This window comes from Scyliorhinus canicula, chromosome 9, assembly GCF_902713615.1.
Source record: "Scyliorhinus canicula chromosome 9, sScyCan1.1, whole genome shotgun sequence".
Classification (NCBI taxonomy): Eukaryota; Metazoa; Chordata; class Chondrichthyes; order Carcharhiniformes; family Scyliorhinidae; genus Scyliorhinus; species Scyliorhinus canicula.
In genome coordinates this window covers 115,693,209-115,715,700 of record NC_052154.1, presented here as the reverse complement: position 1 = coordinate 115,715,700, position 22,492 = coordinate 115,693,209, and the positions used below count along the sequence as shown (strand labels likewise).

Sequence of the window (22,492 nt, the reverse complement as noted above, 5' to 3'; positions counted from 1 at the left end):
TCAGATACTGAAGTATGATCAGATGCTAACCGCTGTGCCACCGTGCTGCCCCTTACATTGGAAACCCTTACATTAAACAGAATGCTGTTTCAGCTCAATGTATGTTGATCCCACCAACAGCCCAGGGTGCCAAGGTATGGAGGTAGTGTGCACAATCATTCCCACACCCCTGACTTGTAGAGATCTTGGCTACATTGCCATTTCTTACATGTGCTAAGACATTGAAAGTTAAAGAGGTTATTTGCCCACAGAGACCATTATGGACAAATGTTCAATCCTCTTTTCGCATAGACCGCCACTTATTCTCACACATATGAAAGAGCAGGATCCCTTTGCAAGTCCAGGGCAATATAATCCCATGTATTTCCCCTGCAAGTATCACAGCTCAGAACAGCTAACCATGCAATTACTGAATGTATGGGTCACTTACATGTTGCACACTTGAACGCCAAGTCATAGCGGAGGCAAAGAATTGGCTTCATTGTAGAAACACAAGCTACAACTCACAACTATGCCGCTCATGTTTAATTCATTGTCTAGCACCTCTTCGCTCAATCATTGAGTGCATTTTTATGTTTGCTTAATACGAATTTACCAATCTCAAACAGGACTGGTGAACTGAGGGTGGCACGGTGGCGCAGTGGTTAGCACTCACGGAGCCAAGGACCCGGGTTCGAATTCCGGCCCTGGGTCACTGTCCGTGTGGAGTTTGTGCATTCTCCCTTGCCTGTGTGGGTCTCATCCCCACAACCTAAAGCACTGGTAAATTGAAGGTAGGTTCAGTTTAATCTGAAGATGTGGTACAGAATTTCTCAGCAGATTGATTTACCATAAACGTTCAACAGCCATTGTCAACAGGAAAGTGCAGCTGCAGTTCCTCCACACCACATGCTGCCAGTTAAACTGAAAACTCCTCTGAACAATGCCTTCTGGCCACATGGTTTACATCTTGGCTATTCATCCATTAGGATATTCTCTCTTAAAGAGATATTGCAACACTCTTTGCAAGTCCTGGGCACCAAACTCCATTGTAGTGTCCCTGCAAGTACCCCAGCTCAGATCAGCTAACCTGGTAATGAATGAATGTATGGGCATTTAAATGTTGCACTTGGCCATTGCAGAAGCACTGAATTGGCCTAATTGTGGAAACACAAGATACAACACGTAACTGTACCTGCCATGTTTAATTCATAGCCTAACGCCCCGTCATTTAATCATTGAAACTTTATTGGGTTTTGGTTTGTTGAGGTGACCATATTGCCCAGCTAAGGGCATTTAGGGTCCATAGAATCCAGAGAATCCCTACAGTGCAAAAGGAGGCCCTTCGGCCCATTGAGTCTGCATTGACCCTCCAAAAGAGATCCCTACCAAGGCCCACTACTCCGTCCTATCCCCATAACCCTCCCCATGTCTGTATGGGTTTCCTCGAGGTGCTCCAGTTTCCACCCATAGTCCAAAGATGTGCAGGTCAGGTGGATTTGCCATGATCAATGTGCAGGTTTACGGGGATTGGGTGGGAGAGTAGGCCGAGGGACGGTGTTCTTTCGGAGGGTCAGTGCAGACCCGATGGGTCAAATGGCCTCATTCTGCACTGTAGGGATTCTATTCTAATATTTACTTGGAAGAAGCTTCAGTTCATGCACCATTAAATGATAGACAAGCAGGCTGAATATCTGGATGCAGTGGAGGGGTCAAGATAGATGGTGGTGTAGTAGAAGTAGGAGGGGGCCAAGGATAAATTCTTCGGGGACATCAGAGGTAATGGTGCAGGAGTAAGTAGAGAAGGTGATTCTAAGTGTTGCTCAAGATACGATTAGATAGATAATAGAGCTGGGCAAGTGCAGTCCCACCCAATTGAACTGGAGGAGGATGGTGTGGTCACCATCTCAAAGGTTACAGACAGTTCAAAAAGAACAAGGAGGAATTGTTTACCTCGGATGATAGGCTGACATATATGACCTTGATAAGATTTTGTCCCTGGCTGTGGCAGGATTTCAATAATAACTATAATTTTGCAAATTTGTTTTAAAAACTGGAGTGGACCATTCATCTGAACTAACTGGAGGATTCACTTGGCAATAACATCTCCTTTATTCAAAATCCAAGGAGTGAGTGATAGACCGCAAAGAAACTTCCCCATTCGATCCAATCAGGTACTTTAAGCACAAAAGAAATGTTACAGGTTACTATTAGTCCAGGGAATAACTTGGGAGGCACCAGGCAGCTGTCAGTTATTCTGGTGGAAAAAATGCGACGATGGTTAAAAGATGCACAGATTGCACAAATAGGTCAGTGAAACTGGAGACAAAATGCTGCAGATTTGTTCAAGCAGAAAAATCAAACCCTGCTTCCGGTAGTGTTAGTTTGAAGTGCTTGGCTGGCCAACCAGCAAGGTGTGCACTGGCAATGATTCAGCTTGACAAGGACCGAGAGTGTGGATAGGCCATATGCTATCCAGTCTTAAAAGTGCAGTGGTTGCTAGAAGCTGGGAGACATCTGCTCAGTGTCAATAACTGCTCCAGGTTTTAGTCATTTTAGTTCAGTATGAAGCTTTTCTATTCCTGCCCAGATCCTCAGCTAATATACACCCGGCTACAGACCGTGGGGAACTGGACTTGATCTTTCCTACAGCATGCTGTGATAGAAAAGCCTCCTGGTTAAAATGTGGATTGGAAGCTGGAATAATTATAGGAAGCACGGAGTGAAAGGCCAAACTGGTTTATTTTAAACTGAAAATAAAGCCGCTACCACAGCACACAAAAGTAATGTCCCAGCCCAGGATAATTGGGAACTGTCATTATGGGTCTGGGAGCTACAATTCAAGGTTCCGCAAACGGGCTCCAGCTGGGTGGGCCTCCACCTGTTCACCATGGGAACTAATATTCTCCGAAGTCCAAGGGGAAATCAATCAGTCATCCCCGTGGTCCCAATGAGCATTATTACAGAAGCTAACATCCTTTAACATCTCCCTCTGCTTGGTAATCTCCTCCCTGCAGCGGAAGGCAGCTGCAGAGATTGAAGCATTTGCACCGATCATGCGAAAGCCAGAAATGGTAGTTATCCTTTTTGGTTTAACATGAGGTGGGAGGTGAAGGTTTTATATTGTGATGCACAAGGCAACTCTATTGTGTGGTACAGGATCAATGGACCAGGTGTCTTAACCAGCCTGACATTTTTCTTATGTGTGTACCACTGGGATTCCCAGGATCTCCCATCAATGTAAATCAGTACAACCCTGAGCAAAGCAAACTGTATGCCATTGTTGAAGAGCAAGAGTCTGAGTGCAGTTCCTGACAAACAAAGGTCAGAGGGAGACAATTATATCCCATCAGTCCTGGTGACTTGCACAACAAAAACGTGAAGGCTACAAAGGTGTTTGATCCACTAAAGCTCATACCTAAACATTCCCTCTGTCTCAGCTGCGAATCAGACTATTATGAATGTTTCTAAATCTGTCCCTTAACTGCCCTGCCCATTATGCTATCCCACACACAAGATTAGCATGAGAAAGTTCCTCTGCTAGATGTTCTGAGCTTTCACAAAGAATGACCCAGACTGAAAACATTGGGCGGAACTCAATCAAAAAATTCCAAGGTGTCATTTTAGGCAGGTTTGGTGGGGTGTTTCCTACCGGCTTTTTGGGTGAGATCCACACCGGGTGCACAGCCCAGGTGCCACTGCCAGCTGGCAGGGCCATTGCCAGGGTGCCAGGTTGGCATTGCCAAGGTCCCATGCCACATTGGCACTTTTGCACGGTGGCAATCTGGCCGGGGACCACCTGCACAGGTGTTGGGGGGATGTGGGGATGAGCCCAGGGACTCTCTCATAATGCATTGGGACTTGGGATGGGTCGGGGGTCACTTCAGTGGCTCCAGAGATCGGGACACCATTTACACGGAAGAGTGTGGCGAGCAGTGTTCCTCAGTGCTCAAAACGGGGCCAAGTGCAGCATCGGCCGCCCGTTCCTCACTGAGGTCCTCTATTTACCCCAGGTGCCATTTTATAGCGTGTTTCTCGGCGCTGAAAGCACCAAGAAACATGCAGCCAAACGTGATGGGACTTTGTTCCCATTTAGTTAAATCCCGCCCGTTGTCTTTTTTTGAGCCCTACAGAGTTACTCCCCTGTCAAGACCACACTTAGAAAATTTTTCAGCAATGGGGAGCTGAACTCGCCATCAAGACCAGCTCCTCAGAGATCGGGCTGCCATTTTGAAAGAATCATACAATCATAGAGTGCCTAATTGAGCATGAGGGTCCCACCCCACCCACGGACAATGTCACTCCCCCACACACATGGGACATGGGCATTACTCTTCCCCCGAGGTGAGGATACCCCACTTTGGGTGACTGATGCCCCCCCCCTCCCTTTTCGGGCCTCCCCTCACCCCTTCCGCGCCCCCCCCCCTTTCAGGACCACCATCCTTCACTCCTTCCCACCCTTCGTACTTCCCTTACCCCCCTTTCATGGGCATGAACCCCCTCAGGCCCAGATCCTTGGCAGTGCCACCATAGCACCCTGGCAGTGCCCCTGCCAGCCTGGCAGTGCCAGGTTAGTAGTGCCAAGGTATCAGGCTGGCATTGTCAAGGTGCCCAGGTGCCAGCAAGGAATGCCATGGTGCCATCCTGCCCTGTCCCCAACCACCAACCAGTCTCAAATGGCCTGGGAGACCCTCAGGTGCCGTTATGCCTGGTCCACATTAGTGTGGACCAGTTCTAAACTACGCCCTGGCGAGGTCACCCAAGCGATGCCGTTACGTCCCGAACAACAGGAGAATCCGGTGTATACATATTTAAATGAGCCACTGTATCCAAGGAGTATTGGAAGGTTACTTTGCCTGTTCTTCCACATTTTCCATAATTGCCTTACTTCCCACAGAATTCTTGGAGGCATCCCATCCGGTCCTGGTGACCTAACACTTTGAGTACAATCAGCCTTTATATTTAGTGTCTCAAATAATTTCTCTTTCACAAAGATTTTGGCAGCATCTTCCTCCGTGATAAAGCATTCCTTTAGCACCTCAACCATGACCAACATTCTTAAATCCCCATTTGGATTCAATGATGGTGTTGTGCCCGGCACAGATCCGAATGCACGGGTGAATAGCAAGAGAGGGCAAAATCGAGATTCGCACTGAGCACAAACCATTTTGCGATTCATCTGGCCCCCTCCCAATTGTGAGTTCCGGCTCTCGCCCAAAAAATGGCGAGTATATCAATAACCCTAATTTGCATTAATTTCAATCTCATTAACGACCTTGAAGTTGAATTCAGCGGCCTCCCGGGAATTACCTAGCTCTCCAGCGGAAAATTATGCAGCCGTTGTTTAGTACTCCTTTTCAAAAGCAAGAAGCTGGCGCAATGGCTACTGAGGGGAGGTAAGTAGCCATTTCCATTTTCTGGCAAGCAGCTCAAAGGCACCAGAGCTGCTTCCTCAGTGCTTGGGGGTGGGTGGGCTCAGAGGGATTGGGTTTGTTGGGGGCTGGAGCGTGGAGGTCTTCCCTAACCACTGGCCCTCCTTTGGAGCATGGAATCTCCAGTTATAATTGTTCCCTGTAGTGCTGCACTGAGGCTGCCTCAGTGAAGCTGGTCTCCATGGTTATGTCTCATGAATCAAATAGAATTTTTCGAATAAGTAACTCAAGGTGTAGACAGGAAAAATCTATGGATGTCATTTATATGGAATTCCAGAAGGTATTTGATAAACATCCTGGTTGTTGTCTCAAATTAAATTGAATGGAATTGAAGATAATAGATTGATTTGATTGCAATAGAAGACAAAGAGTAGAGCTGATGGATGCATGCTTGAATTGGAAAGGAATGGTCCTCAACTATTCACTATATTTATTAGTGACTTCAAAATGGTGAGAGCTTGCCAATGATACAGAGATCTGTAACATAGTAAGTAGTGCAGACAAGGGAACAAAAATACAAAGGGACATTGATAGATTCAGTGGAGGGGCAAAATTTCAATGCAGATAAATGTGAGATCATCCGTTTTGGCCCCAAAAAAGGATGTGCTTACGCATTTTAAAATTGTTGAAAAGTGAGAAATATTAGAGGCTCAAAGATATTAGGAAGATCAATGTGTACATATTAGTGAAGATCGATGTGTACATAACAGTGAAGATCCATATATATAATGCACATACAGGTGTATGTCAGGATCCATGTATACAACTATATATATCTATCAGTGAAGATCCATGTATAAATATCAGTGATGATCCATGTATAAATATTACCTAGCAGTGAGGATGCATGTACATATATCAGTGAAGATTCATGTATAAATATATATCTATTCGTGAGGATCCATGTATAAATATCAGTGATGATCCATGTATAAATATATATCTATCAGTGAAGATCCATGTACACATATCAGTGAGGATCCATGGATATATATTAGTGAAGATCGATGTGTACATTTCAGTGAAGGTCCATATATATAATACACAAATATGTGTGTGTGTGTCAGGATCCATGTAGACAACTATATATCTATCAGTGAAGATCCATGTATAAATATATCTATCTATCAGCGAGGATCCATGTACACATATCAGTGCATATATATGTGTGTGAGGATCCATGTATATAACTATATATCTATCTATCCATGTATACATATCAGTGAGGATCCATGTATACATATCAGAGAAGATTCATGTATATCTATCAGTGAGAATCCATATATACATATCAATGAAGATCCATTTACATGTATGTGTGCGGAGCCATGTATATAACCATATATATCTATCAGTCAGGACCCATGTATACATAGCAATGAAGTTCCATGCAGACATATCAGTGAGGATCCATGTATATAACAATATATATCTATCTATCAGTGAGGATCCATGCATACATATCAGTGAAGATCCATGTATATAACTATATATCTATCAGTGAAGATCCATGTATAAATATCTATCCATGTACACATATCAATGAGGATCCATGTATACATATCAGTGAAGATTCATGTATACATATCAGTGAGGATCCATGTATACATATCAATCAAGATCCGTGTATATATATGTATGCGAAGATCCATATATATAACTATATATATCTATCAATGAGGATCTATGTATACATATCAGTGAGGGTCCATGTATACATAATCAATGAAGATCTATATATATATCTATATATATGTGTGTGAGGATCCATGTGTATAATTGTATATATATCTTTTTTTATAAAATGTATTTTATTACAAACATGTATCACAACAGGTTACAGAAAATAAACACCCCGGGAAACATACTTCCCAGCAATCATCTACACAGTCTGTACAGATTTCTTCCCTTTTCACCCCTCCCCACCGGAGACAAACAACTCCTCAAACATGGTCACAAATATCCCCCACCTTTTCTCATACCCCCCTTCAGAGCCCCTTCACCTCATACTTTATCTTCTCCAACCACAGGAAGCCGTACAGGTCACCCAACTAAGCTGCTACCCCCGGTGGCAATGCCGACTGCAACTCCAGTAAAATTTGCCGCCATGCAATCAGAGAGGCGAAGGCCACGGCATCGGCCTCCTCCTCTCCATGAGCTCCGGCTTCTCTGAAACCCCAAATATCGCCACCAAAGGGTCCACTCCCTCCTCCACTATCCTGGCTAAGACCGCGAACACTCCCGCCCAGAACCTTCCCAATTTTTCACAACCCCAAAACATGTGTGCATGATTTGCTGGCCCCCGCTCACACCTCTCACACTTATCTGCTACCCCCTGAAAGAACCCACTCATTCTCGCCCGAGTCATATGCACCCTGTGCACCACCTTAAACTGTATCAGGCTCATCCTTGCACAAGAAGAGATCCCGTTTACCCTCCGCAGTGCCTCACTCCATACTCCCCAATTGATCTCCCTTCCCAACTCCATTTCCCATTTCTCCTTGATCTTCACGACCCGCTTGCTTCCCTGATCCCCCAGCCACTTGTATATATCTGCAATTCTTCTCTCCCCTTCCACATCTGGGAGCAGTAGTCACTCCAGCAGGGTGTATACCAGCAACTTAGGGAACCCCCTCCAGACCTTTCGTGCAAAGTCCCTAACCTGCAAATACCTGAACTCAATCCCCCTCGGCAGCTCTACCCTCTCCCATGTATACATATCAGTGAAGATCCCTAATCAAAACTGATAATCAACAGGTGCATTACAGAAGCATTGTCCACAACATAGCCCAAAGCTATCTACAAGTCACAAACAGCAGCCCCAAGAAACCAATAATGTAGACTGTATACAAATTTATAGAAAATACTCCAATAATCAGCACAGGCCAAGCTGAATAAGAAGTAGTTGTTCATAGTCTGCAATTGGCAGTTCACTTTGATGGATGACATGATTAATACGTTGCCAACTACTGTCACCAAGCTGAGGGATCCGATCACGACAGCTATAAAGACGATCTCGACAGTTATGGTATCCATCAAAGCGAATTGTAAATTACAGACATCGAACAACTGCTTATTCAGCTTGGCCTGTACTGACCTGGTTATTGGAGGCTTTTCTACGAACTTGTATGCAGTCTACATTATTAATATCAAGAAAATATAATAAATAAAAAATAATCCAAAAAGTGAAGTGAATGTAACTCTTTATAACCGGGTAACTGAAAGTTACGCTACAGACATAATTAGATCACATCTGGAGTACAACGAGCAATTCTGGACAAAATGATATATTGGCCATGGAATGAGCACACTGGGGATTTTTCAGAATATTTCCAAGGCTCCAAGGATTAAATTAAGAGGATAGATCAGATGAAGCAGGATTGTATTTGCTGGAATATAGATGTTTTGATAGACGTTAATATTTTTGCAAAAATTGACAGGATAGAAGATTTCTCTGCTGCTGGGAAGTCCTGAACAAGGACTAGAGCCAGCTTACCTAGGCATAAAGTTAGGAAATACTTCTTCACACAAGAGTGGGAGAATTGTGCAACTTTCTCACAATGGATGCAAACTCAATGGATCGCTTTAATTCTAAGAGAAACTATTGATAACCAAAAAGGTTAAGGGATATGGAGCCATGCTGGACAGATAGACTTAGGATACAGATCAGCCATGATCCCATTGATTGGCAGAACAGTCTTGGAGGGCTGAAAGGCCTACTCCTGCTCCTATGTTCTTCATGGAACACCTGTTGCTTGAACATAACACATATAATACATATGTCCATGACGTGCACAATTTTTAATAATCCCTCAGTTTCCAGCTGCAAAACTCGCTATTTGTTACACAGCTGTAACAGTAGATTTATGCATTCAACTATACATCCTTAAAAAAAAGTAAGGAAGGGACGGTAAACTGAAGGCCTCACAGTGCAAGGCTGGCCACTGGTAGGCCATTCAGGACAAGGGAGCAGGTATTCACCATTCTAATTATGCTTTTCTCTATGTTTCAGATTCTATGTATAACACGTTTGAAGAAACCATCTTGCTAACAATGGAGAATGCCACATTTGAGACCGCTGGAGCTAACAACTCAAATGTAACTTTAGAAATGACATGGACCAGCCCTTACAAGACTGTCGAGATTGTCTTTATAGCTGTCGTGACCGGATCCCTCAGCTTGGTGACAGTGGTTGGCAACATATTAGTCATGTTATCCATCAAAGTGAATCGCCAATTACAGACTGTGAACAACTACTTCTTATTCAGCTTGGCCTGTGCTGATCTGATTATTGGAGTCTTTTCTATGAACTTGTATACAGTCTACATCATCAAAGGCTATTGGCCGCTTGGGGCTGTTGTCTGTGACTTGTGGCTAGCTTTGGACTATGTTGTGAGCAATGCTTCTGTAATGAACCTGTTGATTATCAGTTTTGATCGTTACTTCTGTGTTACAAAGCCACTCACCTATCCGGCTCGAAGGACAACCAAAATGGCTGGGCTGATGATAGCAGCAGCTTGGATACTCTCCTTCATCTTGTGGGCTCCAGCTATACTCTTTTGGCAGTTCATTGTTGGCGAGCGGCAGGTGAAAGAAGGACAGTGTTACATTCAATTCTTCTCCAACACGGCTGTGACATTTGGCACAGCCATCGCAGCATTCTACCTGCCAGTTGTCATCATGACTGTTTTGTACATCCAAGTCTCCTTTGCTAGCAGGAGTAGAATGAAAAGCCATAGGACTGAAAGTCAGAAAGAGAATACATCTCGACCTTCCAACTTCCTCAAGAGTCACTTCAGCAAGCAGCAGAATAACAACAACTCTCCCAAACCAACAACGGACTCCTCCAGTGACACTGTACGGAATGGAAAGATGGAGGAAAAGCCCTCTGCAAAACAAGTGTCCCTAGGCCAGCGTGAGGAGAAGGAGACCTCCAATGAGTCCAGTTCAGCCAGCACTGTCCCACCCAATCCTAAAGAGAAAGGCACAAGCGATGTCATACAGCACACACAAGCACCTAAACTGTCCAAAATGCAGAGCTCCAAATGGTCAAGGATCAAGATAGTCACCAAACAGACTGGCAGTGAATGCGTGACAGCCATCGAGATCATGCCAGGAAATGCAACCAACAACGCAGCGGCGAACAAGCCAGGCATTGTCGCCAGGAAATTCGCTAACATTGCGAGAAGCCAGGTGCGAAAGAGACGCCAGGTGGCTGCCAGGGAGAAAAAGGTCACGCGGACAATCTTTGCAATCCTTCTGGCATTTATATTAACATGGACTCCCTACAATGTCATGGTTCTCATCAGCACATTCTGTGGAAACTGTGTACCTGAGACGGTTTGGGTCATTGGATACTGGCTGTGCTACATCAACAGCACTGTCAATCCAGCTTGTTATGCCCTCTGCAACATTACCTTCAAGAAGACTTTCAAACACTTGTTACTGTGCAAATACAAAAATATTAGTAATGCAAGATAAAGTGAATGCCACAGTCTGGCCCGCAATTTGTATTTGCTATGGATTTAAAAATGGAAGTGTTGTTAAGCAGTATTTTCTGAAATACTAGACTTACACTGTGCTTGTATTTTCAGTCTAAAATTCTACTCTTTCCCTTCCTTAAGTAAAGCATGTACATACCATAGAAGCAAAGACATGACAGTGTGAAAAAAAAATCATTACTCATTCTAATATTGTGTAGGTGCTAGTGGTAGACCAAGTCCGAATTGTGCTTTTCCTTGTGCCCAGCTTCAGCTCAGCAACTCCAGTCGTGTCAGGACGCAGAGACATGACGTGTTGCAAGACTTGTAAACTACTGCTACAAAAACTAATGTAAAATGTAAGATATCTAGACATGGCTGAGTTAATGCTGTCACTGGCATTTAATGGGTGATATTAGAGATCCCAAAAAAGTTTATTGGGCATCACCTAAGCTTCAAGATTAAAGTACAGCCCTTTCCTCACCCTCAGCTATTTAAATAATGTAACGTTATCGTGGCCAAGCGAACAAGGCCGTATGAAAACTGATATTGTTCTGACAGGGAATGGTGAGCAGACACAAGGAGGCTGTCACTGCCCACAACAAGGTCTGATATCAGAATTATATATAATTTAATTCTAATGAAACTGGTTTAGCAATGGAGAATTTGAGGTCAGGGCATATAGTATAATGAACTTCTTGTAATCTTTCCAATAATGCTGTGGCTGGTGTAACTTTTACCTTTAATATTATTTACAATATAAATATTTAAAACCTTCACCCATGCTGGAGTGTGTTTTGTGGATGAGTGATGGACTACTTTCACCATTTTGTACCCTTCATTACAATCTGGTATTAATATCTAGAAGATAGCAAGTATTTGGGGAGAAGGTTGACTCCTGTCCCATCAGGAGTGGCCAAGCAGCAAAACAGAGGATACTGGCCGGAATGTTCATAGAATTTTACAGTGCAGAAGGAGGCCATTCGGCCCATCGGGTCTGCACCGGCCCTTGGAAAGAGCACCCTACCCAAGCCCACACCTCCACCCTATCCCCATAACCCAGTAACCCCACCTAACACTAAGGGCAATTTGGACACTAAGGCAATTTAGCATGGCCAATCCACCTAACCTGCACATCTTTGGACTGTGGGAGGAAACCGGAGCACCCGGAGGAAACCCACGCACACAGAGGGAGAACGTGCAGACTCCAATGACATGGATCGGGCAGCAGGTTTTATAATGCTGGACTTTAGAGATCTGAATTCCTCAAGGTGTGTGAGACAGAGAGTGGCAGGTGGCTGGCAATGAATAGGTTTGGGAGGAAGAGGTTATTGAGGTTGGAAAGGATTTAAACACAAGCTAGAAAGTTTATATTTAAGGGATTGGAGTCCCAGGAGCCAATGTAGATTAATGAGTTTGGAGATAATTAATTGACTTGATTGGGATATCGTACAGGCAGCCTAGTTTTGGACGAACTAAGGTTTACATGGGGATAATAATAATCTTTATTAGTGTCACAAGTAGGCTTACATTAACACTGCAATGAAGTTATTATGAAAACCCATAGTCGCCACATTCCAGCCCCTGTTCGGGAACACTGAGGGAGAATTCAGAATGTCCAATTCACCTAACAGCACGTGTGGGAGGAAACCGTAGCACCCAGTAGAAACCCATGCAGACACAGGGAGAACATGCAGACTCCGCACAGACAGTGACCCAAGCAGGGAATGGAATCCGTGTCCCTGGTGCTGTGAAGCAACAGTGCTAACGACTGTGCTACCATTGGATAATGTTGACTAGTCATCTAGAGAAATATAGTATAATCTGGAGGTGATAAGTGCATAGCTATGTCACGGGTACAGGTACAGATGAAGGCAAAGTTGTGGAGGTGGAGAGAATATGAGGTCAGATGCTCAGTTCAAACCCAAATCGAATTCCAAACGTTGCAAGCAGTCCAGCTCAGCCTGAGATAGAAGCTGGAGAGGGTGTGGAATTGTTGGAAAGATAGGAAGATTATGGCAGTTGCTTATAGACAATTGGTGGGAGTCTCCTTTTCTGAGACAATGGGCTTGATTCTCCGATTTTGAGGCTATGTCCGGAGCAAGTGTTTAGTATTGTAGCCATCTGGGATGGCCACTTTCAGAACACAAAATGGACGCTCACAGGGACTCTAGGGAAATGTGGACAATACTAAACGACAAACAGGCACAGAGCCTGAATGTATATTTGGGAAGCAGTTACCAGACGGAATCGAAACTCTGGGTCGATTAACATATTGATAGCCCATCTCCAAGGAACAAAGGACTAACATTCAGGTAATTGATACTGTCGCAGACATCCCGGCGCCAGTATCCCAACCGAAAGACACAAACAAGGCAAGGCCAACGGCCACCTAAGACACACCCAACCATCAGGGCACCCCCCCCTTTATTGGTTAAAATCGATAACAATGATCGAGAAGCGGCCCAATTAATTGGGATCAAGTTTAAGGCGCAAAGCCCCTCCAAGTATAAGAAGGAACCCCTGTGAGAGAATCGCTCTCATGGACTTCGCTCTCAGGTGGAGAGACCCATCCACCAGCATCACCAGAAGCAAGTAAGTTCAAAGTCAACGCTCGCTACCAGACGGACAACCGTAGCTGTTCTCCTGTATCTCTTCGAACCCAACAGCCTCAGATCCGAACAACTGTTCCTCTGACTGAGTGGGCACCCAAAGTTAAGTATAGGCGTTAGCGTTAGAGATAGTTTAGTTTGTAGTGCTGTTGTGCATGAGTAGATCTTACTGTGTGTGCCGATGTCGGCAAACCCTGCTGCCCGGACAGCCTGGTGGACTCGGTCTATTGACCCAGTGATTCACTTACCTGAAGGGGGCCAGCAGGGCGATGGAGTGCTCCACGTAGCTCCGGCTGCCGATACGGGGCCCTGCACTTCCAGCCGCGGGTCCGCGCGTAAGTGCGGTGGCTGCCTAGGGTGGTGGTCCTGTGTCCCCCCCCCCCCCCCCCCCCCAGATCGTGCACGCACGCCAATTAGTGGCTCCCGACTTGAACCTTGTCCGTCCTGGAGGATCCCCCCTGGTGACGGATCCCCTAGCTCCCCACCAGGGCAGCCGCGGCAGCTGCCATTCTGAGTGCCCGTCAGGTGGAACCATGTTAGAACCACGCCGGCGGGAACTCGGCCAGCTGCCGGCGGAGAATCATCACGGGGGCCTCTTTAAATGGCCCCCGACCAGCGCCGCCTCGATAGCGCTCGCACAACTGGCACCGTTTCTCCAGTCTGTGGAGAATCAGGTTAAGGCATTGGGCCAGATTGCGGGTCTGATGCCCCATTTTCCGCCCCTGTGCCGAGCGCGATTTCGGCTTGGAGAATCCGGCTCTGGTCTCCACAAACAGGGACTCGACAGAATGGCATTCATGCGGTCTCCCAGGGGATCGGAGGACCTCAGGTGCGTGTCCTGAGATCTGGGTTGCACCCTGGCACTTCTGATACCACCTAGCCACCCTGGCAATGCCACCCTGGCACTCTGGCAATGCCACCTGTGTGCCATCCTAGGACTACCAAGGTGCTTAGGTGGCACTATCAACTGGCAGGGACACTGCCAGGGTACCAGGTTGGCACTGCCAAGGTGCCAAGCTGGTATTTTTCTTGTGATGATGATTGGGCTGGGTGGTGTGCATGGGTGTGGGGGGGTGCCTAGGAACCCCCTCATAGTGAGTTGTAGGTCAGGGGTCACGGCGGGGCTCCAGAGGTTGGACTCAAAAATGGCATCCCGATCTGTCACTACACTGAAGGGTTCAGGTGAGGGAAACTCCTCAGTGCAGAAAACGGGGCTATGTATGACTTCAGCCGTGTGATCCGCCCCCTATCTAACCTGAGTGCTGTTCGATTGCATTGTGTATCTTGGTGCTGCGAGTGCCGGGAAACAAGCAGCTAAACATGCTCGCTGTGGGACTTTGTTCCCATTTAGTTAAATTGTACCCAAAATATGGTAACAGGAAGTGAAGCCTTTGCGGGATATGATTAGAGGGTAAGAGTGAGGCAGAACAAGAACTGTCCCAGCTGACAATGGAAGAGGAAAGTTTGGTTGAACATGCAAGGGACACAAGGAGGATTTAAAATGCCAACTCTTCAGTGGGAGTGGGAGAGGGTGTGGACAAGGTTAGTTTAGAGGGTGTGTGGAAGGCTGGAAGAGATAATCGGGAGAGGTGCAATATCAGGTTCGGTCAAGGGGAGCCTTTGGGGAGTTTTGATGTGAAAGAGGAGGTGGGGGGGGGGGGGGGTTAGCGGGATGAGCTGCAAAGGAGCTTAGAGATGGCCTCACTCTTTGTTGCAAATAAAACCACAAGCTCCCTTCACATTTATTGGAGGCAAGTGTTTGGGAGTGGGGGGGGGGGGGGGGGGGGGGGGGATGTGGGGTTATTGGGGGCTAAGGGAATGGGACAAAGAGAAGAGGGACTTAAGGATACAGTTGGTGGTGGAGAAAATAAACCATGGCTATTTCTGTGCTCCTGATTAAACCATGTTTACTGAGTTCTTTGAAGAGTGGACACTGAGGCCCAACCAGTGTGGTTCCACCAGATCTCACAATGGATGTTTAAACAAGTAGTGTACTCAATACTTTTAGGTCTGTTGCTTCATTGTCTGAAATACAGGAAGGTACCAATTGATTAGCACTGAAACAAAGGCAAAACTGAAGTCTGATGTAAGCCCAGTTGATGGAGGTGCCCCATGCAATTAGGTAGTGTCAAGTAGAGGTTTAAATGGACATACAAGACAAATTAAGAGAAAGCAATATGACATTGAATCAAAATAATGTTTTTTATTTGCATCCACTGTAACCCTCTGTGAGCTGAACAGTATATGCTACAAATCTGAACTTCTCACAAGACACAAGATCATTCACATCCTCTTTGTTCCCCGAGAAGTATTATTTCACTCACAGCCAATTATGCAGAGAAACAGTGAGAGACTCGTATGACAGGTAGTTGCTTATTTGCTGCATCCGTTATGACCCTTTGCTAAAGAGTACTTTCTTATACCCACTGGCTGTCACTGAGCAGACAACTTTCACACTGTCCACTTTCTTGCTCAGGGAGTAAGTAGTTCCACAGCCACAATCAGAGAACTGCCCCATGTCGTGGTTGACACCCCCCCCCCTCCCCCCAACCACCACCTCCCCCAAAAGTCTCTGGTTTCTTAGCCCTTATAAATCGAAAGCCCTGGAACTCATGGGCAAGCCTACAAGCAAAAGAGGATGGGGTGTACCACTTTCAACTTGGTGCTAAAATTCATCTTCTCATGGTTTCTGTGTAATAAATGAAATTTGTCTTCACAATACACTGGTGAAGACTAGGCTCTGAAAGAGCTTTTGTCCTTGTACAGCTCATCAATCCAAATTTTCCTCTCATTCTCATATCTGTCCTGGGTTGTACTGCAGCAACAAAGCTGGGGAGGACACCTCCTCAGGTGGAACCAAGCCCCTGCTCACCTGTGCCACCAGCTCAGTTTGTGAATTTGGGGTAGTGTACAATGTGGTCATTTCTGACTGAAGGGTCAGCAACCTGTGGCTGAGGAGCCTTGGAATCCTGACCTTTTGGGTTCACCATTTATGAGTAGGAAGCTTATGCAGAATCTTGCTTATCTGTATGCATTAGACATGGTGTCCTTGAATGTGTTGTAGATTTTAGTTCAGTTGGAAAAGTCCATTAACTGCATGCAGATGTGCTCAGAGACAAACAGCTAATTTAAATGCACTTGATAGCGCCAAAACTTTCTACAATAGATGCATTAAGTCAAATTGCAGGTTCTGATATAGAGCTGCAAAAGCTGCCAAAGATGCCTCGGACCCCATAGTGGAGAGAGTAATCTCTCAAGGCTTCAATGATCTGATAGGTACCATTTGGGTCTATTTTCCTGGGAGATGAACACTTGCATGATAACGCAGCCTCTCAATGCCACATCTGTGGCCACCTTCAAGCCTCTTCAGATATACGTGAATTAGAAAGGAATCAGAGCCAAGCTATCCTTGCAGAAACACATGAGATGCAGCTGTTGTGGGTCCCTCTCGGGGATCAGCTGCTCTGAGATAGGGGTCAACTGAGGCCCAGGTGGTTCCTGATGGAAAGTACCAGGCAACCACTTCAAAACTTACCGTCCCTGAGAGAGCAGTGAGAAGTAGGGAGCTAAGGTCTGAAAGGGCAAGTATCTTCAAACTCTAAAGGGAGGCATTATGACCTCCAGCAGTAGAATGGAACAAAGCTTTCTCCTCAAAGACTGCTTCAGATTGATACCGTAAGTATAGATTAACTGAAGAAAGATCTGAGGATGATTTGCACTATGCCTCTAAAATTGGTATCTGGAACACTGTGGAGGAGAGATAAATGGCAAGAAGTGAAAGAGGGGCTATGATGGTCGGGCTTGTTTATAGTAGGCTCAGATATAACTTAGCTAAATTTTTCTCTCATTAGATCCACCCGCAGATGATCACAGATAAAGGGAACTTGTTCACAAACTCTTCCTGAAGAGGGTCCTTAGTGGCACGCACACTCTGATGGCCAGCTCTGCATCTTTCCTCCTTCAGGGTATCTGTGAAGGAGACCTTCCTCCATCCAAAAATGGAAGTGGACAGATTCAGGGTGGGCAAGCTTCCAACCAGTTTTTGGGGGTTCAAAATCCCCCTCAATACATACATCACATCTCATGCTGTTGTGGACAGCAGTTTGGCTGATGACCACATCCCTTCACGATGTAATCGAAAATAAACCAATGAGGTAGGAGAGTGAGTATCGTTGTGGTTTGAATTGACTGGATATAAAAGGCCTTTGGTTAGAGGCGACGCCAAGTCCAGGGCTAACAAATGACACTCCTCCATCATTGCACAGTATAAGCCTAATCTTCATCTAACTAGTGAGGAGCGATATCCCTGCTTGATCAATAATCATAACTATTAATGTACAAAAGACCCAGACACTTTTAATGGAAAACCCAAGTGGTAGAGGGCTTTGAGAACCATAGTTCCAATTCCATTGTAGCTATGGAAGCTTTAGCTTTCCAAGCACTCTACAATTATCAAGCACCATGTTTCAAATTGGCCACACACTAGAACCCTGAATGTTATTTCTGAAATAAATGATCTAACTTGAATTTGAATTAATGGATTTGACAACTGCTCCCAGTGTCCCCTTAAAGAACTGAATGAAGGCAAGGGTTGCTTCTTGGCTTTTCCCAGCCCACCAAACTTAAATACGTCCTTCCGGCCCCTGCTCCCTCTGGATCGGACCCCACACCTGCACCCTCATGATCCGACTCCACCCCGATCGGATCCTATTCATGCACCCTCAAGATCGGGCCCCACCTTTGCATCCTCAGGATTGGACCCCGATCCAGAATCAGACCCTGCCCCAGGATCAAAGCACTTTAAAGATCCGGATTCCACCCCAGTAATGCTACTACTAACCCAGCTGCAGGCTTCGTACTTGTTCCTGAAATGAAATTCATCGAGAAGAGCATTCGATACAGCGCCAAGATGACATTCTTATTTCCCACACCAGCCATCCTGCTGAACGAGATTCCTCGCTCAGGATCACGTTATGGACAGTGTTTTGCACCCACCCATTGGAAAATGCCCACTGGGAGCTGATTTTCTACAAAAAGAATGAGAGTTACACTCATGGAGTCGGTGACAGATTTCATGCCGACCATCAGAAAGAACAGAAAATTATAATCTGATTATGTTTCTCAGCCTCCGGTTCAAGAGATTTACTTGAAACAAGAGCCAATGAAAAATCTGAAACATTTCACAGCATTTTCCTGGAAAAGTTAGCTAGAAACATTCAGGCTTCCAAATCCTTTAGAAGTGGTTTATGCAGAATGAGCTACTACATGACAATAAAATTGAGTTTTCATCTCCTATATTGGTTACGCTTTGATCCATTAACAGATTTTCAAATGTGGGACATGATCGAACGACCACACTGCACCCGAAAAGCAGCACGCCGCAGCGCAAAGTGGCCAATAGAAATCGGACAAACACACTCCCAGGATCTACCCAGTTCACAATTCGTCGTGGGATCCAATATGATCTTGCGAGACGTTGCAATGTGAATCCCACCCAATATGGGTGGTATCACTTTTTGGAAAATCTGCACATTAGAGCGAAACAGCTAGTCTCACTTTAATATGCAGTTTCCCAAAGCATCCGAGGCGTTTGGATCCACTGGCTTTGCCTCAGAGACCTTGGGCAAGCGCCATTCAGTACTGGTCTGCACAAGTGGGGACCAGATGGAACGGCAGTCGTGGAAGTCTCCCTGGGGATTGTAGGCCCCCAAGTCCATGTCCTTTGTGCAGGGTGGTACCCTGACAGTACAAGCTGGGTGCCAGCCTGGCACTACCAAGGTGTCCAGGTAGCACTGACAGCTGGAAGAACACTGCCAGGGTACCATGTTGGCGCTGCCAAGATGCCAAGCTGGCATTTTTCATGTGGTGGCAATCAGGCCAGGTTGCCCTGAGCGGGTGTTTGGAGAGGTGTGGGGGGACCCGGGGGGCCTCCCCACAGCGAGTTGGGGCTGGGGGGGGGGGGGGGGGGGGGGTGTCGGGGTCGGGGTCATGAGGGGTCTCTAGAGATTAGGATGTCATTTTTAAATGACGTCCCGAAGTCTCGCTATTCCGAGTAGTTCTGCCAAGCGGAGATTCTCAGTACATAAAACGGAGCCATGTGTGGCCTCAGCCGCCTGGTCCCCGCTAAGGCCACCTATCTAACCCGAATGATGTTTAATAGCATTATGTTCAGCGAGAAACACACGGCTAAACGCGCTCACTATGGGACTTTGTTACTATCTAGTTAAATTTCGCCCGTGGGTTACTTTAGTCTCCAGTGTTTGCCCAATCACACGTTGATCTAATGGTATAGAACCATAGAGTTGCTCCAGTGCAGGAGGCGATTTGGCCCATTGAGTCTGCACTGACCTCCAAAACAGCACCCTAACCAGGCCCACTCCCCTGCCCTATCCCCATGATGCTACCTAACCTGCACAGACATGGGGAGAAAGTGCAAACCCCACACAGACAGCCACTGTGTCACCGTGCCACCCGAATGACCTCATCTGGAGTATTGTGCCCAATCTGTGCATCACACTTCAGGGAAAGTCATGGAGAAGGTGCAACGGTGATTTAAGGCCAGAGATTCAATTACACGGAGAGGCTAGAAAAGCTGGGAATGTTCTCCTAAGAACACAGAGCAAATAGACCTCATCAGGCTGTGATTTTTGAAATGAGAATGAATCAGCAGTATTAAATATGTAGATACTTCAGCTGAAATAAGTCACATGTGGTAACGTAGCAAGTTAACAACTCTTACCTCCTGAAATCAAACTGAAGGAAAGCACTGTTGAGTTACTTTTCCCTCCTACATATGAGACTCAGTAACTATTTTTCTATTGGTGCCACTGGTAATAGTGCTAGTTCCAATTTTGACGTGAAATCTATTGAGGAGTTGTGCAGGTCCCTGAAAGATCACTGCATCCCCATTCTTCAGAGACAACAAGACTATCAAGAGTGGTACCTTTCCCTTCCCGGACCTGAAGGGAACTTCCTTGAGGCTCCAAGACAACTGTTGCATCAAATTTCAGCATGATATTAACCCCCTTGAATTGGGAAAATATCACCATATCAAAGGGACTATTTCCTCCAGTCTGGTCCATGAACCTCTCGCCCATTAATGCAACGCAAGAGGTCCCATATTATAATCTACTGGATTCTGATAATCAACCTGTGGCCAATGGATAGTGGCTATTGAACATTCATGATTGGATGACCAGCAAGATGCGATTTCTAATACCCTGCTGGGTTCCATCCTCACCTCACCCACCCCCAACACTATCATGCATGGATACATGTGTGTAGGAGTCTTTACAATTCTTATCTCAAAGAGGAAGTACAATCTATTGAATTTACCCCAATCGCCTATGTTTCTTCTCCTTTAGGAGATATCCATGCACTTACTGCCACTACTCCATTGCCCCTCATAGTTTTGCCTCATGCTTTAAAACTATTGATTGAAAGCAAGCATTTTGTGAAGCATTTCCTCTTGAGACATGATTTTGACATTGAAAGGATCGATCAAACGCATTCCGAATGATTATGGGTTTTATTGTTTTCTTCCAAACAAAAGAGGTGTGCCCACAGGGAGGCAATCTCACTAAAGAGACTGTTGGTTTGCTTTCACTGCTAAAAGGCTGGCAAGAGTGTAACCGGAGTCACAAGTCAACATTAACATTCGAGACATTCAATGGGGTCAATTTAACCTGAGCTGTAAAACTGAGTTTATCAATAACTCTCCACAGGAGACTGTCGGTGGCGGCCATGTGGTAGACAGCCGTGAACTTGGTGGCTCCCGCACGGAGAATTTTTTATTTTTAAACCAAAAATCCCAAAGTCTGAGCTCCACTCAGTAAAGGTGCTGGAAAATGTTTCGAGTGACCCGACATGCATCCATCCAAAAATAACAGGAGGAAAAAATGGCCACATGCAGACCGCGAGTCTCTGGAGAGCGCGGTCGAAGGCGCAATGGTGGCAGGCCCGGAGCCTATGCTCCCAGCCCAATGGTCTCCAGCTCAATTAATGGACTTTTCAACCACCCAATTTAAAAAACAGAGACTGGAAACTTCTGAAGGCCTGGTAAGGGCTATTAACCTGATAAAAGCAGCAGTGGAGAGGGGTGAGCAGCGGTTGGAATCCCAGGGTGCTTCGCTCCAATAAAATGGAGGAGTCTGTCGCCGAACGTGAGGACTGGCTGGCCATGAAAGAAGCAGAGCTTTCCCTGATTGCCGGCAGTTTTACAAAGGTACGGGATAGAGTGGACAAGCTGGAGCGGCAGCTGAATGTCCGGATAGTGGGTTGCCCAGAGGGTATGGAAGGTTCAAAACCATTGGATTATGTGGCACAATTGCTGCGGTCGCTGGTAGATGAGGAGGTTTTTAATTATTCCCCACAGGTGGAGCGCGCATACAGGACGCTGAGAAGGAAACCGAAGGCAGGTGAACAACCATGGGTGATTGTGATGCATCTGCACCGATTCGTGGGCAAGGAAACAATCCCTTTGTTTCCCTTTTTCTTTCTTTATAAATTTAAGAGTACCCGATTCATTTTTGAAGGTGGCAGACTAGATAAGACTGAGAAGGGGATGGGTTGGTCAGGTTTACCACTCTAGACTGGATATGAAGAGATATGGTAATAAGTAGAAGGGTGTCTTTCTCAACGAAGCAGTTCCTTGCTGATCCGAGTGGTAGATATGTGTTGGTTAATGTTGCATTTGAATGGTGGTAGCTCCAACAGTGCAGCACTGTCTATACACTGCACTAGAGTATCAGCCTGGAGTTTGTGTTCAGGTCCCTGCAGTGAAATTTCAATCCACAACCTTGTAACGTGGAAGGAGAGCAATGCTACCAACTGGGTGTAGCTGATACATAATAAAGCTTTTAAAACAATTACAATATGTCCCAACTCCTTTCAGTTTGTGTCCTTTTAAGCTCATTTACCAGTGCTCAACCTCTCCCTGAGCATTAGGGGCAAGGAATGGTCTGCAATCACCTCAGAAAGCACACATGTA

General features: G+C 45.8%; 1 protein-coding gene across 10 annotated transcripts in view; it reads left to right on the top strand.

Annotated features, from left to right (window-relative positions):
• Nucleotides 1-11,670, top strand: part of chrm4a (cholinergic receptor, muscarinic 4a) — a 118,443-nt gene extending 106,773 nt beyond the window's left edge. For all 10 annotated transcript variants that reach the window (XM_038807449.1, XM_038807446.1, XM_038807447.1 and 7 more), the window contains one exon: nucleotides 9,424-11,670. In XM_038807449.1, the coding sequence (XP_038663377.1) occupies nucleotides 9,429-10,892 (1,464 nt within the window). In that variant the 5' untranslated portion in view covers nucleotides 9,424-9,428 and the 3' untranslated portion in view covers nucleotides 10,893-11,670. The remainder of the gene's footprint in view (nucleotides 1-9,423) is intronic.
• Nucleotides 11,671-22,492: the final 10,822 nt, after the last annotated feature.